This window comes from Xenopus tropicalis, chromosome 4, assembly GCF_000004195.4.
Source record: "Xenopus tropicalis strain Nigerian chromosome 4, UCB_Xtro_10.0, whole genome shotgun sequence".
In the NCBI taxonomy this organism is placed as follows: Eukaryota; Metazoa; Chordata; class Amphibia; order Anura; family Pipidae; genus Xenopus; species Xenopus tropicalis.
This window is the reverse complement of record NC_030680.2, coordinates 104,541,964-104,559,682: the sequence shown is the minus strand read 5'-3', so window position 1 is coordinate 104,559,682 and position 17,719 is coordinate 104,541,964. Positions and strand designations below refer to the sequence as shown.

General features: G+C 36.0%; 1 protein-coding gene across 1 annotated transcript in view; it reads right to left on the bottom strand.

Moving 5' to 3' along the window:
- The window catches only part of glmn (glomulin, FKBP associated protein), a 28,182-nt gene that overhangs the window by 9,220 nt on the left and 1,243 nt on the right, over positions 1–17,719 (bottom strand). The window contains exons 3-13 of the mRNA XM_002933796.4: positions 16,404–16,529; positions 11,852–11,968; positions 11,005–11,113; positions 8,670–8,916; positions 7,226–7,328; positions 5,807–5,994; positions 3,933–3,986; positions 1,295–1,325; positions 1,129–1,218; positions 417–458; positions 265–338 (exon numbers count right to left, since the gene is read on the bottom strand). Of these exons, the coding sequence (XP_002933842.2) occupies positions 265–338; positions 417–458; positions 1,129–1,218; positions 1,295–1,325; positions 3,933–3,986; positions 5,807–5,994; positions 7,226–7,328; positions 8,670–8,916; positions 11,005–11,113; positions 11,852–11,968; positions 16,404–16,529 (1,181 nt within the window). The remainder of the gene's footprint in view (positions 1–264; positions 339–416; positions 459–1,128; positions 1,219–1,294; positions 1,326–3,932; positions 3,987–5,806; positions 5,995–7,225; positions 7,329–8,669; positions 8,917–11,004; positions 11,114–11,851; positions 11,969–16,403; positions 16,530–17,719) is intronic.

Below are 17,719 nucleotides of genomic sequence, written 5' to 3'. Positions count from 1 at the left end.
CAATCATATATACTACTTCTAATTTAAAAATAAGAATGGACAAGCCCCTGCTAACTATTTATTTCCTGAAACTGCCCACATGTAATCTCTGTAACCTCCTGACGGAGACTTCATATGTAGAATGCTGTAAAAATAAGTTAATGCGCTGTTGCTGATCCCTGTCTTGTTGGTGCATTATAAAAAAGCAGAACTTTAAGCAGAACCAATAAAGTTTAATATATAATAAATAAAATTATATAATAAATATATAATAAATAAAATTACCTGAATAACTTATACTTTCCTTCTTCTCCAAATTTGTCAATCAGCAACTGTAAAAGTGCCAGACTCCTTTTTCTCTGCAAGAAAAAAAAAATGATTTGCACAAATGACCATAAGCTAATACCATTTTTCGTCTCTTTGCATGCTTTACTCACTGGATGTTCAATAGGACAAAGGGTCATAACTTTCACCAAGTCCTGCGCAGAAAGAAAATAAATATGTTGAAATAAGACACATTTAGGCAAGAGCATCTATGTATTATTATTATTATATACATAAAAATATAAATATTAATCTAGAGTCTGGCAACAAAGTTGTCTGAAAAATCATTTAAACATCAATTAAACCCCATAGGATTGTTTTATCTCCAATAAAATAAGGATCATAGCTTAGTACAAGGTACTGTTATATTAAAACAGAGAAAAAGGAAATCATTTTTATTTTTTTCAGAATAATTTGCTTAGAAAGGAGTCTATGAGAGATGGCCTTCCTGTAATTCTGAACTTTTTGGATAACAGGTTTCCAGATAATGGATCCCATACTTGTATAAGCAGTACTTATTAACTGGTACCACCAAACCAGATAATTTAATGTTATTTAACATAGGGATGCACCAAATCCCAGACTTGGTTTGGGATGCTTCCAAATCCAAGCCTTTTTTGGCAGCATTCAGCTGAACCCAAGTACCTAGTTGAAACCAAATCCCAACCCTTTTTGCTAATTGACTAATGGAAATTAGGATTCAGTTTGGGGTCTGCCCAGAATCTTTGTTAAAAATTCAGCAACCCGATCACCCCCATCTTCAGTATATTAAGCCCAGAAGACAAAAAGGTTGACTGGATAACAGAAAACAAAAAAGAAGATTACCTGTACCACATGAAGAACTGCCCTTATCTCCAAGAAATCTTGATGAAGACTTTCATGTTCTACTCTTAACAGACTGTTCTCCAACAACTCCTAGAAACATAGATGTTAAGGCTGTGCGCTTGTGAGTCTATCAATTACTCTTTTAAATGCTATGAGGTTAACTTACAAGCCCTTTTGACAATATGGATTCCTCTGTTCTAAAAACAAAAAGGAGAAAAAAACTAATTTTGATTTAGACAAAAGCAAAGTACTACATAAAGTGTTTATTTTTAAAGGATACTGAAACTAAAAAAAATACTCTTGAAAATAATGATGTACTTTGAAAGTCACCTATCTGACCTGACGGTCATGTTGTTTGTTTTTCACTGATAGGGCTGCTTTTGTAAGTAATTGGTTCTTGAAGTTCCCAGACTCCTGCTGCACAAATATGGCAGCCCCCTCATAGGGACATGTAGGTTCAGATAGGTAATGTAAAAGCACTGGGCAAATACTAGTAGCAGGAAAGACAATGGTATGATACTTATAAAAAACATTTAAACTTATGGTGTCAGTATCTCTTTAATGAAAGTAACAGCAGTTACAACTACTACACTACTCACTAAATTCCACAGGCTTAAAAAGGGTTCTTCAACTTTAAATTAACTTTTGGTATGTTATAGAATAGACAATTCTAAGCAACTTTTCCATTGGTCTTCATTTTTTCTTTTTTATAGTTTTTTTTAATTATTTGCCTTCTTTTTCTGCCTCTTTCCAGGTTTCAGATGGGGTCACTTACCGAAGCAGCTAAAAACGATTCCTCTGTGTCTACAATGTTATTGTTTCTTTTTATTGCTTATCTTTGTATTCGGACCCTCTTCCAGTCTCTCATTCGAATCAGTTCCTGGTTGCCAGGGTAATCTGGACCCCAGCAACCAGATAGCTGCTGAAATTCCAAACTGTAGAGCTGTTACATTTAAAGCTAAATATTTTAAAAACTACAAATAAAAAATGAAGACCAGTTGCAAATTGTCTCATAATATCACTCTCCCCATTATACTAAAAGTTCATTTAAGGGTGAACCACCCCTTTAACGATTTGGTGGAGCATTATAGCTTAGTGCTGCTGCTAATCTCTGATACCAAATAATTAAGTCTGCTGAGCTCTAATACCCCATAGCTCCCAGCATTTGACTTCTTTAAGCAGTCAGAACACTTTCTAACAAACTGGAAAACTTATTAGAGCAGTAAATCTAAAACAATCTAAAAAAAAAAGTAGTATATGAGCAGTAAGAAATATAATGAAAAGAGAAGGAAATCAGAATCTAAAGCCTAACTCATATGTATGTTAACAACTTTGTCTATGTTTATCAGTGGGAACTCAATATAACAATATCTGTTTATAAATATAAAACAATGGATTTATCAAATGGTTGGAACTTGTAATGATAATTAGGTCTTCTGTTGAATCTTAAATGTAGGGAGTAAGTGAAAGGAGGCATTAAGAAGCTGAATTAAATTTGAGGGACAAATGTAACTATATTCAAAGATCAAGAAGAAAATCATGTCTTAAAGAGATACTGACACCAGAAATTAAAACTTTTTTTAAACATCTGTCATAACATTATCTTTGCATGCTATCTATTATTTTGCCCGATGCTTTTACATTACGTATTAGATTCCCCATGTTCCTCAATGAGGGGGCTGCCGTATCTGTACAGCAGTGGGCTGTTAGCATTAGAAGCTATAACTACCAGGTTGAGAAGGGACAGTCAGGTTGGCAAAACAGTCAGGTTTAGGAACTTCAAGTAACAATTACAAAAGCAGCCCTAACAGCGAAAAATGATCTACACGACCTATTGGTAACTTTGAATATACATTAATGTTTTGAAGTGTTGTTTTTTAGTGTCAGACATAACAGGTATTTTTATAATATCCTGTTAAACAGCTACTGGACAGCTAATATAAATCCTTCCTTTCCACACATGTCATTGCAACTAATGTCACTGTAAATCGAATTACCAAATAACATTCAAAAAATTATGTATTGGCACATTTTGCACAAATTATGCTCATGAGACCCATCTGGGTCATACACTGGCCTATTTGTGCCATAAATATTGTAACTTAAATCCTTAAAATCATTTTATTTATTGTGTTATTGTGCAAGAAATTATATGATGTAGTTTCCAAAACCAGGGGAATACATGGACAGTTGTGATATGTGAGCTTGCATATTGTTCTATTACCCATCCCTGTATGATATGGACATTAACATAAGAAAACGGTATGTAAAAGCAAACTTTTTTTGCTCCCCTCGTGGCTCTGCCTGCACCTGTGAAGTCACACTCACTCTTGCTCTCACACTCATACTCACTCTCACAATGAGAGTGATGTCGCAGGTGCTGGCAGAGCCACGAGGGGAGCATCAGCATACACGCCGGCAGGATATAAAATGGGACAGTAGCCTTGCAAACTGGTGTATTTTATGTGACTGATCTCAATGGACTAGATGTGAGTGCAATTTGTTTCAATGATTTTATATATTAAACGGTATTAAACTATTTAGGTTTTTATCTTTTTATCAGAAGCAAAGGAGAGATCTGTTTAATTTAATGACTACAGGCAACACCTCCAACCACTGGTTTGTAAGTAGGCACTTCTACTAAATGGTGGATTTTTTCTTAGCTCTGTTTTAGTATTCTGTGGCCAAGTCAAAGTTGGGTAAGAACAACGAAGTGCCAGATACTACACCATTTTCTAAGTGGCATTACATAAACAACAAAGAATTAAAATGAAATATGGAAAAACTGTAACACAATTTCTCACCTTTTCAGCAGAACATCAACATGCTGCATATTGGTCTTTACAAGAAATGTTGGTCTACAAAAAATGAAGTCATGCTGTCAACTCCAATACAATATGAAATACTGTAATCCACTGACAAATAATTATCTTTTATAAACTGCATTACTTTTAATCAGATTTAGATGTTCAGAGTTCCCCCAGTACATTCCACATGCATTCAGGCAGCAGACTGCCCACTTGTGAGCCTGCCTTTATAATTCACCTGACAAGAGGAACAATAATGCTGCTGCTGTGATTTATGCAAAAACAATAATGACGACTTCCAGGAATGTGTCTCGCTGTATCCTCCTCAGAACTATTAAGTGCAATGATCTGTACAATTTATAACTGTTGTTTAAGTTAATTACTATTCTTGGAAACTGGATACCTGCAAAGCGCATAAACTGCGGTGAACATGCAATTTTTGCAGTCGTACTTGCAGTCATACTTCCATGATTGCTACAGTTCTTTATGATGTAAACACAGGTCCGCATTGATAATATTTGAACATTTTAAAAATGTCCAGTGCACATATAAGTAAGGTACACTCAGTCTGCAATATTTATATTATATGTTCTTCTAGTGATAAATTCCAGTTTTCATACTATTTCCATAATCTGGGACAAATCCTATGAATGGGACACCTTATTTAAAAGGAGAAGGAAAGGTAAAAACTAAGTAAGCTTTATCAGAAAGGTCTATGTAAATACAGCCATAAGCACTCACAGAAACGCTGCACTATCCTCTATCAAAAGAAACAAAGGATTTCTTGGGTTTTTTTTGTAAACATGTTCTTTAGTATCTGACTTCCTCTCTCAGAAACATCCTTCATTCCCGGGGCCAGAGTCTGCGCAGTTCTCTCCTCTCACCCTTCTCCTGCTCCCCCCTCCCTGAGAATTCATACAACTCACTCCCCCCACTCAGGTATGGTAAAGCTTTCTGCAGAATAAATATAGCATTTTAAGTAGCACTAATGTGGGGAATCTATTGGCAGTAAAATCCCAAAAATTACTTTCCTTCTCCCTTAAGGAATATTAGCTTTGAATATATTATTTGCATTTAGAGAACTGGCTGAAAGGTAGTTAAAATTAGGGATGCACCGAATCCGGCCAAACCCAGAATCCTTTGAGATTCAGGCAAATACCGAAACAAATTTGAATCCTAATTTGGAAGGGTTAAAGAGAACTATGCGCTGCAAGCACTGTGAAATTTTGAACTTCTGTTTTTGTGTGACAAAAAGTCACATGATTTTAAAGGATTCCATATGCTTCGGCCAGAGGCATAGATTCAGCTGAATCCAAATCCTACTGAAAAAAAGCCTGAATCTTAGCTGTATTGAATCCTGGATTCGGTGCAACCTAGTTAAAAATAAGGGTGATAAATAGTTGGACCAATGTTGGCAGTAAATTATATTAAGGGTCTGTCCTTGGTTTATTGCTTTTCAATTTATTCACTATACAGGTATGAGATTTATTATTTGAAATGCTTGGGACATGGGAATTTTCAGATCAGTTAATCCTTCTGTAATAACCATTAAAAATGATTTATTAATTAAATAAACCCAACAGGCTGGTGAAGTCGCCAAACATGTGGATCTTTCAGTGTATGGCCACCTTAAGTTGCCATAAAAAAAAAATCGTTTAAAAAATGAACTCTGTGGGAGATGACTTTCCCGTAATTCAGAACTTTCTGCATAAGGCTTCAGGATACGCATTTGTGTTTACCAATAACACAATACTGTGCAAAACCATTGGTGAACATTACTATTTTACAAGAATGACATGCATACATTGGCGGACTGGAAGGAAAACAGCATAAAGTCTGAAATCAGATTTCTCTACTATTAGGTCTCTTACCCAAATACAAAGGGGAAGTCATTCAATCCAATATGCTGCACAAAGATGAGATAAGACAGACATGCAAAAGATTCTGCAGTGCAATTTCCTTCTTCCGGCCGAACATCTTCAATTTCTAAATTTGGGGTTGTCTTGCCATGCTGTAAAAATGCCACAGCCAGTGGTTCCCCCAGCGAAACTAATGTTCCCTGCAATATAAACAGGTATTAGAAACAGTACACGAATATTATTGCTAAAACACATATCTCTCTTACATTAAAGGGGTTGTTCAACTTTGAGTTAACTTTTAGAATCATAGATAAAAAAGTACCACTTGATAAAGGGTATTGACCCGAAACATGTCGTGTTACCACTACCCATAATAAATGTTTTGCAGCAAACCTGCTAAAGCTTTTATTCTATTTCTTGGATTTCTACAATTGTATTGCAACAACTAGTATTTTTTTAGATTTCTACAACTTTTAGAATCATGTAGAATGTAATATTCAGAGACAATTTGCAATTGGTCTTTTTTTTGTTATTTGTGATTTTTTTTTTTTTTTTTTTTTTTTTAACTATTTGACTTTTTGTTCAGCAGCTCTCCAGTTTGGGATATCAACAGCTATCTGGTTGCTAGGGTCCAAATTTCCTTAGCAACCAGGGAGTGGCTTGAATGAGAACCTGGTATTTTTAAAGGATAGAAAAATAAGTAATAAAAAGTAACAAACACAATAAAATTGTAGCCACACAGAGCGATAGTTTTCTGGCTGCTGGGGTCAGTGGCCCCACTTTAAAAGTTAGAAAGGGTTAGATGGCAAATAATTAAAAAAACTATAAAAAATAGTTTTTAGTATTTTTCTACCAAATCACATTAAACACACTTCTACAATACGTCTCTGTGCTACATTTAGAAGAGTGACCACTTTTTAACCTTTTTATAAATGCTTCATTGGGGTGAGAAAGATTGCTGTAAAGTGCTTAATGGACATGCCAACCCCAAAAATGTTTTTGCCTAATAAAACAAAACATAATTCCAAGCAATTCTTTTCAATGTGAATTTATTAAAAATTCCAGTGCTTTAAAAGTAATTTGTAAATGTAATTTCTATAGAAAGCAGCATTTGCTGAACTCCTGGTGGTTTCTTTTTAAACAATGTTGCAAGTGCCAGTCTCCTCCAGCAAGTCAGCTCTGTCAGTCTGCTGCCTTGTGTTACATTGTTTCAAATGCCGGAGCCACCAGGGCAGAGAATAGAAAGGACAGGCAGACACTGTTTTTAATAGCAGTTATATATACAAGTAAATAAAAAAAAAAGCCATTGCACATTTGCACATTTGTAATGACTGTATATTGCAAAGTTGCTTAGAATTTTGTTTTCTTTTATTAGGCAAAAATTATATTCTGGGCTGACTTGTTCTTTAAAGAGGCAAAAACAACACTTACCAAAATTTCTCTAGCAAAACAACGAAAAGGATGATCATCAGAGTCTTCAGGAAACAGATTTAACTGTGCACTTAGCAATGGGTACTTCAAGCAACTAAAACAACTTCAATGAGAGATGAAATTGAAATTAGAACCAATAAAGTCTTCTGGTTTGGTTCTTAAGAATTGCATCTAAAATTCATACTATTCTATCATGGGGGAGAAAACAACAAAAAAAAAAGTCTGTAGAGTGATTCCCCTAGTGCTCTGCTCATTGATCATTACAAAAGCATATGATAAATTTAGTTGCATAGCTGCCTAGAAACCTGGGCTATCTGTGGCGCGCATCTAAAATAGTTACAAAGTAGCCACACAGCATGTGGATTTTATATGAATCGAAATGACGTATTCATGCTTGCACTGTCTTAAAATGGGCAGGAGAATGCTTAAATAAATGCAACCCTATATCAGGTATATTTATTTCTTTTCTAAATCTGGTATAAACTTACTGATATAAAGAAAACACTAAAGCACTGTGGTTGGAGTGGCCCATGGTTTGGAGTGGTAAATGAGAGTAAAAGCTCTCATTTTAGCTAGTACCTAAGAACAGTTTACAGACATCAGAATGCAGTGTTTACTTTTGCTTCAATACAATTTGTAACATTGTGCAAAGTAATACAGTTTTAGGGGAAAAAAAGTTTTAGAATTTACACTCCTTTATGCTTACACAGAGAATACCATTTCCTGGGACTCATGCAGCGATTTCTGTTTTCTTTCTGACATCCAACAGAAGCCCTATCTTTACAGCACAGCATTTACTTATACCCCCAGGTTAAGGGTAACAACACACAGGCTAAAAACATGGCCAAAATGCCCATAACTGCCCTGAAAGACTTGTACTGAGATCACATCACCACTTGTGTTACCACTTGTCAGGGTATAGTTTCCTGACATATGCAGAACTGTGCTTATATGCAGAACTACCAATATCTAACTAATCTTGCTGTATCTGCTTATACTTGATGATATATATTGTTGAACTGCCTATATCCTTTATTGCATTATCATGTAAAACCTCAGGTGCACTGCTAAAGTTTGTTCACTTTGTGTCTGACCAAGTGCCAGTTGTAAAATTGCACCTATGTTGGCCATATCTTTCATTAACTACCTACATTTGTCCAATCATATTATGGACTTATATATTATGGCTTGCACTAGTGGCACAACAGCTAGACTACAAAGTATGAACACGCATCCAACAATGAAAGTCAACATTTGCTGATGTGATAATTCATCATCCAACCAGTCAGATTAAGTTTGTATAAGCAAAACAATTTAATCTAAAAATGACTCAAGTCAGTTGTCTGCTTCAGGTCTTACAGAAACAGGTGAGCTGCATGCCTCTGGAAATACTGCAAAGTTACTAAAGTTTTAATTAAAAAATAGTTTTGTAAGTTTTACTTACAATGCCAGCAATTCTTTCTTTAATTCTGCAGTTTCAGGTTCTGTCTGTAAGGCTTTGCTCTGAGCTACAACATCAACAAAAGGTTTAATAAACTGGACTATGGCACAGCAGCACTGGCAGAGACCATGCTTGTCCTCCTGGATTTGTTCTTTGGTGAAGGGTACAGGCAAACAAGATATCCGAGACTGGATTGTGGAGAGTGACAGTCCTACTGAATAGGCTTTCCTTTTGCCAAGTTTAAGCAGCACTGAAAAATAGAGATGGAGGATTTACTTTATATGTCAGTATATACTGCTACAAAATCAGAGAAATACAAGTAAATTAATATATATTAAAGGAGAAAGAAAGGTAAAAACTAAGTAAGCTTTATCAGAAAGGTCTACAGTATGTAAATACAGCCATGTATGTAAATACAGCAATAAGCACTCGCAGAAAAACTGCACTGACTTCTCTGAAAAAAAGATTAGTTGTGTCTGTAATTCCTGTGCCAGAGACATGCAGCGCTCTACTCTCTCCTGCTCCCCCCCTCCCTCAAGAATGCTAAGAACACGCTCTCCCACCTTAGGAATGTAGATCTGAGCTAATCAGCAGGAAGCCGACACATAGGGGCTGATTTACTAATCCACGAATCCGAATCCCGAATGGGAAAAAAATCGGATTGGAAACGAACATTTTGCGATTTTTTCGTCACTGTCGCAACTTTTTCGTAGCCGTTACGACTTGCGCAAATTGTCGCAACTTTTTCATAGCCATTATGACTTTCGTGAATTGACGCGACTTTTTCATATTGAGCGCTCGAAAAATTTGCGACAATTCACGAAAAAGTCACAAAATACCGATCATTACGAAAAAACGCATTCGGGCGTTCGTGGATTTGTAAATGTGCCCCATAGTCTTACTAACTGAGCATGTTCAGTTTGGTCTGCATGTCTGTGCAGGAGTGAGGCATTATGGGAACTTTCTTTACACAGCTCAGCGTTTTTCTTCCTGTTTGGCTTCAGATCTTCTGAACAGGTGAAATATGGGGAGACTTAAGGGCACTATTGAGACAACTGAAGGTATGCCTGCAGCTTGAGATTAACTCTTTACTAGCCTTTCCTTCTCCTTTAATGAATTTTTACATATTGTAAATATTAATTTGCTGAATGTGTATCAGTGTATAAGGAACTGTGCTTTCTGTAACTGAGAGCTAATAAAAGATGTACAAATAATTGTTAGTGTTACAAACCAAATGTAATGATATATTCACTTTTTGAGCAACTGGATGAACATAAATAGCTCATATCATATTAATTAAAAAGCAAAATAAAAGCAAAATAAAAAAAGCAAATAAAAGAAACAGATATAGTTAAAAAAAAAACTATATACTGGACTTACTGTACCAGCCCAGAGGTTCAGCAGCCTTATAACAGTAATGATCCTTGTCTTCAAATATACTTAGCAGCTCTCCAATTTTGATGTTGTTAAGACATATTTGTGTGCATGGCACAACACATAAGTATATCTAGCAAGTATAAATACGTACTGAATTGTATTTCTTTACATAGCACTCCAAAGGGGCATTTATCAACAGCAAAAGTTGTGACTTTTCCATACTTTCGCACAAATTCAAGCATAAAAAAAACCCCAAAACCTCTAAAACCACAAAGCTAAGAAAGTCTTCCAGTTGTAAAAAGGACATCTGCTACTGACTTCTACATGATCTCGACAGCTTTTAGATGGCGTATTTTTGCGCATAATAAATTGCAAAAAAATAGCATTTTTGTTACGACAAAATTGTATTTTGGCGCAAAAAAAAATATGAACAGTGGAAAATATGCACCCCCCAAAACGTATGCAGTGTTTTACAAGGTGCAAACACAAACAGGGGTATTATACGTTTGACAGTAAGAATAAATATTTAAGTGCTATAAGTTTAAATAAACAGTTCAAATGAGGTCCGTGCCCTGATCAGCCTGGAAGCACAGATTTTGACTGCTAAAGGGCTGCGCTTTGCTTGAGCTGGTACAGAAGCCACTATTAATTTTATTTATTCATTTATTAATATATTTTGTTTGCAAATGGGTTCACAAAGGATGCAGTACACAATGAACTAGACTACTGCATCTATGAATTACTACACTGAAAAGCATATGGTTACACTCAGGGGGAACCTGTTGGCTGTGTAGAAATTTTTTTCCCCCTCCAGTTACCAGATAACTGAGCCACTTATTTTTTTAGGATTGAAGCTGTGTAATAACCCCTTAAATGTCTGCTGTATCACTCTTTTAATGCCATTAGTGTTAAAAAGGCAGATATAAAAATAAAAAACAACAAAACAAACAATAAATATTACCTGCTTGCAAAGGCTGAAGCAGAAGCAGAACCACCTGAGATATTTGTTCACCTGTGGCTTCATCTATCTGTTCAAGTAAACCTAATAAAATCTCCTTTGGGTTACACAGCTGTAAAGTTAAAAATCAATAAAATGTTTAAAGGATGAATATATACCATAAAGTAACTTCTTAAAGGTGGCCATACACATAGCAATTCCGATCTTTCCTGTGACCATTGGTCGCAGAAAAGTTCGTTCGTTTCCCCCACTGACATTCAGGGCTGAATCGTCAGATGTGGAGGTAGAAACAATAGGAATTATACCTCCTGCTGATTCAGCCCTGAATGCAGATTTTGTTCGGGCGCCGTCTCAAAATCTTTTAAACATAGTGTTTGGTAGGTAAAAACGGCTATACATAGTAAGATCCGCTCATTTGGCGACCTTCTCCCTGGCTAATTCGCTTGGCCCGTTGAATTACAATAGCAGGCATAGGTGCCATCAGATTGAGAACCACATCAAAAAGCCTATGTGATCCCCGATATCGGTTGGGGTAGGCTGGTTGAAGGTGCCCATACACAGGCATATAAGCTGCCAAATTGGTCAGAAGGACCCGAATCGGCATGTTAACTGCCTGTGTATGACCACATGATACAAGAAAAATTACTTTTATCCATAATTATTTCATACTAATTCACTTCAGACATAAAAAATGGTTAAAACCCTCCTAATTTTTTTTTCTAATTTTTTGAAGCCAACTCCTTTCCCCAAACCTCATTTTTCTGGTTAATCCTTGCATTGGGGAAACTAGAACCAGCTTCATGTGATTAAGTTCATAAAGACAAAGTATTTTGTACAATACTGTACCCACCGTACATAAATGATGAATCATCTCCAAGCAGATTTTATTGTTACCATTGTTGCTGGATCTCAGAATGCATTTTGTAATAGGTCCAATAAGATTCCAGCCCATGTGCTTGATAATTGCCTGTAATATTGGTGGATTGATGTGAATAAAATACAGTCAAAAATATTTAAAGAAAAAAGTTCTACCAGTTTCATTTGGTACTTAAAGGAATGGCTCAAGAAATGTCAAAACTGTCATTATCATTGAAAAGGTAAAAGCCTGAAGAAGCAGACATAAGAACAGATTTATAAAAGCATAAAAAGAAAGAAAACATGGAAACTATATCTAGTAGTCCTAAAAGATTTCAGATGATACCAAAAATGTGCAATTAAACCTGACAGATCTTGGTATTAAGACTCATAAATAAGCCTTGTAATAAGCATATGAGCAGACATTATAAGCTACATTAAGACAGATGCAATTTAAAAACTCTTACATTAAGAACAATAGAACATAGGTACTTTGGCACCTGCAATTTTTAGAAGACTGAGAGGTGGCACTTGAATTCACCACATTGCCTGCCAAGGCAACTGCCTTAAAGCACTAGTGAAGGAACAAGAGTGTTAGCAATAGAACTTTCAACTGATTGCCAGTGGGTCACATTAAATTGTATTTTTTTGATAATTCCTTTGAAGTTCCTTTGTTTGAGTTCCTCAAGGCTCTGTCTTAGGGCCTCTGAAGTCCTTACTCTTCTCTACTATTTCTCTAAGAAAACGTATTCAATCATTTGGACTTCAACACCACCTCTATGCTGATGACACCCAAATCTACCTGTCTACTCTGGACCTCTTTTCTTCTGTTACAGACTTTCTGCTATCTCTTCCTGAAACGGAATCTCTCTAAAACATCTAAAACGTAATTCATTATATTTCCTCAAACCTCTTCCCCCCTCAGGTTTCACTCGCCTAGGATCACCTTTTAATCAACCACACAGGCACACTGCCTAGGATTTATCTCAGATTCCCATCTGTCTTTTTTGTTGCATATTCAAACATATGCCAAATCTTGTTATATTCATCTGTGCAACACTGCCCAAATACAGCCTCACCTCAGCTTAGATACAACTAAACACTTATTCAATCTCTTATTATTGCCTGCCTTGACTACTGCAGCTTACTCCTTGCAGGCGTTCCAACACATTGCCTTCGACAACTCCAATCTGTTCTAAACGCTGCTGCTAGTATCATTTACTTATCATCTATCTAAACACTCCACATCAGTTGTTCCCCTATGCATATCCCTTCACTGGCTCCCAACCTCCTCTCAAATCAAATTCAGATTACTAAAATTACTAAACTCTTGCTAGTAGGGCACTCTGATTTTATTTATTCTCTGTAACACCTGTTTTTAAAGGGATATGGTCATGATTTTTATGATATACTTTTTATTTCTAAATTACACAATATAGATTGTAAGCTCTACGGGGCAGGGACCTCCTTCATCTTGTGTTTCTGACTCTTATTGCAACTGCACCTTGTATTTATTTGTATTTATTGTTGTACTTTGTATTTATCCATTATCTTTAACCCCCTGTCTGTATTAATGTATTCTACTGTACAGCGCTGCGTACATAAGTAGCGCTTTATAAATAAAGATATACATACATACATACACTGTATATATAGCAAATCATTCACTCCCATTTAAAATTGTATTCTTCAAGAAACAAAGTATTTTTTTTTTAGTTGTAATATTGGTGTGAAGGCAGCCATCTTAGTTCATTGTGCCTGCATCTGAGCTTTCAGAAAGAGCCAGCACTACACATTAGAATGGTTTTCAGGTAACCTATTGTTTCTCCTACTCCCATGTAACTGGAGGAGTCCCAAGCCAGATTTGGATTTCTTACTATTGAGTGCTATTCTGATGTCTACTGGGAGCTGCTATCTTGATCCCTTCCAATTATTCTGCTGATCAGCTGCTGGGGAGGGGGGTGATATCACTCCAATTTGCATCTCAGCAGTAAAGTGTGACTGAAGTTTATCAGAGCACAGGTCACATGGCTGTGGCACCCTGGGAAATTAAGAATTTGTCTTGCCCCATGTAAAATTTCAAAATTAAATATAACAAATTCTGTTTGCATTTTTGAAAAACAGATTGCAATTTAGGATTCTGCTGAGAAGTTCTATTAACTGATGCATTTTGAAAAAAAAAAACATGGTTTTCCCATGTCAGTATAAAAATGGCTAAATATGGCATATAAAAATATGGCTAAATTAGCAAACTTTATCTGTCTGTATACATCTAGCTTTAGTCTTGGTCATTTTTACTTGGCTAGTCAATGTTAGGCCAACAGCCATAAAGTGGCCGTATAAAGTTTAGACCAAATGGTTGTTTCATTTGTATTGTTCAATCCTGGTAATTAACATGGAACAGCAGCATTGAAAGATCACTTCTTTTTTTTACTTCAGAACTGATAATCCTCGTTCCACCAGGTTGGCAGGATTACTGAGAACTGAAGGACTCCAACTGGCCATATATATTGAGATGGTCGGGCAGTATGGTCATTATCAGCCAAGCTGACTAAATCTAGGCATGTCTGGCCAGCTTTATGATTTCTGCTGAAAGCAATAGAAAGCTAATGCCATACATTCAGTACATTGTACAACAGTTTTACATACATCAGGAAAAGTTGAGCAATTCAAGAATTTGTTAATACTAAAAAAAAAACACACATTTAATCATTTAAATCAGTGACCTAGTTAAAGAAATGGCAGTACGGTTCATACACCCTATGATATGTCTCAACTTAAAAACCCAGTAGTTAATAGGATTGTATCCTGAATAGGATCCTTATTATCCTTGTAGGTCAGCACATATGTCTGTGTCAGAGATTAAACTTAAGCTTCTCCTCCAGTTTCTAGAAATTGTGTATATGTTTTATATTATGTGTTCCCCTGTATATTTTTTAGAGACATTAACTTGATTTAATATTGAAGTTAATCGACCTTGTTTTTTATTTAGATTTCTGGTATGTTTATTGGCTTATCAGTTCAATATTTTCACAATGTCTTTGGCATAATATAACACTTAGGGGCACATTTACTAATCCACGAATCCGAATCACGAATGGGAACAAATCGTATTGGAAACGGAAATTTCGGAATTTCGCAAATATCACGAAAATGCTTACGAAAAAATCGTATTAGTCACGATAATATCGTATTGGCGATCCGAAAGTCACAAAATTTTCGTACCGAACAATTGTAAACAGCGGTAAATCCTTTCCGATTTTTTCGTGCAAACGTCCGAAAAAGTCGTGCGGCGTACGAAAAAGTTGTGCGGACGCCCGAAAAAATCAGCGAAAATACGCTCGGAGCGTTCGCATGAACGCTCGAGCTTTCGTGCCTTTGTAAATGTGCCCCTTAGCATGTATTTAATAAAGGTTGGTTGTTCTCTTCCAGTAAAAATCTGCATGTTCCAACTAATAATCAATAACATAAATATAATAAATTAAAATTTGCTACCCCTTCCTTGTTCATGTTATGAATAAATATAAAGTATTTAAAAAATTGCATAATTTCATCCAAATTATAAGTTATAACAATCTATTTAGAAACAGATATATATACATGTGCTTTGGGGTGGAACAACAACCATTTCCTTTATTCACCTTTGCTTTATGTAGGTCCACCTTCAGACCCCACACAGGTTATTTATATGGGTCTCCCATGAACACAACTGCACCATGCCCCTTGTGTGTGCAATTTACACAGGTGAGGTTACTCTATAATAAGTAGTTCACATAAAGAGTTCCATTGATTAATGTGCTAATTAACTGACAGTTCTCTGGGGGTCAGTGCTAAGTTTAAACCCTGCAGTCCTCATGCCCCTGCTTTCTGCCATCATTGCTTGATATGGAAGTTATGTACGTTTCAGGGGTCCAGTGATCTTGCTGTGGGGTCCAATAACTACTCAGCAGCAGTTCATAAAAATAATTAATGTGAGAACAGGTCAGTATTAAAGTAGTCAAGTTTCTTTGAAAGTAATGTAAGTTTTTTTTGCATGTTACATAAATTGCATAAGCATAGGGTCCCAATGATGTTGCTGTCTGGCCCAATAACCAGTCATTCCCCTGCTGAAAAGTTCATGTACAAGATACTCATATAATTCAGTTAAATAGTTCCCAATACAAATGGCCAATGTTACTCTATAATAAGCAGTTTATATGTTCTAAGACAGTCAGTATATTGGTGGTCAGTGGTGTTTTTCTCATGCCTGCCCTATCAAGCTTTTTGCTTAGTCTTTAAATTGAAACGTAACTCATGTAAGTGTTTAGGCACGTAAAGTAAATTTCCAGGCAGATTTTGCACAATCTGCATAACTTTCGTGATAACAGCCCTGCTTTTATGGCTGTATAATGTTCGTAAGATGTAAAGAGCTTTAAATATACAATAGTTGCCATTTCTATGTCATTCTAATAGCAAACCCATCTGCACATAGTTATAACACACTAACCTGTTTATTAAACAATAAATAGCAAATATTGCTGTACTTTACTTTAAATCTCATATCTGACCTGGTTTTTCTCATCACGGATTATTTCAAGTAAAAGTGCCACCTCTTCCTCCTCTAAGCACTTCTGACAAGTGACCAAGAATACATTAGTATCTTCTTCCTTAAAATCATCTTCTGACAAGTTTTGCTGTAAGAACAATATTGACAGTGCAAATAATGATTGGAATGCAGAAATTATGAAAAAAAGTAAATACAATAATGGCCCAGCTAATGCTATAATGCTTGCATGTAATGGTGCTATATAGTGGAGTGCTGGAGTAAGGTGTATAGTATATGATACACGCCACACCTACATGCTCCTAACTGGTCTTATTGAATCATGGGATGAGCAGCATCATTGTTTGCTATATTTATATAGAGAGGTAACTCTGTGTTGAATGGCTGAAATGTTGAATGTGTTGATGCCATTCATTAAAGAATAAGTAAACCTTTTTTTAATCTATAAAATTACTCTTTACAGCCTCTAGAATTACATACCTTTCTCCTTGCATCCATATTTATTTAATTCTCTATTATAGCCAGTTCAACTACAGTTCTTTTACTGACTTCCTTGTCTAACGTGAATCTCTGTCCCTTTTGCTTTCTGAGTGCTTCTCTTTCCAACTATGATGACCTGAACGAGATGCCTACTGTACATGCCTGATTGATTATAACTGGAGCAGAGACATTGAGCATGCCCAGTAGGCACCTTTTTGAGGTCTTCATTGTTGGAGAAAGCAAAAGGGTGAGGATCTTTACATTAGATAAGGAAGTCAGAAAAAAAGCTGCAGTCCAGCTGCTCGTAATAAAGAAACAAAATAAATCTGCATGGAGAATGCTATGTTATTCTGGGGGATTTAAAAATAAAAGGCTAACTTATCCTTAAAAAAGACAACCTGCCTCTTCTGATGGGTGTGGCAGAAGTTCCAGGGTTCCCACAGCGGGTTGTGTAAATAGGCGCACCAGAAATGAGCCTACTGAATTGGACAATAAAGCTGCTTTCTAAGCGTCATACATATTCTAAAGATGCTTGCTGCAATGTTGATCCAATTTACGATTCTGTACACGGGCAATTGCTTTGATTTTGAAAAACTGCAAACAAATGCATTGAGCACACTTTTCACACTGCTGCAGTTACACTTGAATTCTGGGTATGCTATGTGGTTGGCCCCAGACAACCCATTCCAATGCTGTAAGTAAATGCCCCTTAATGTCTTATTTGTATCATATATCGATCTTTATTTCTGCAGTGGTGCATAGACTAATGCCCAGGGTGTTTGTATAACTTATATCCTATATTTACAAATGCACAGAATTATGGCTATTTTACCACAATGT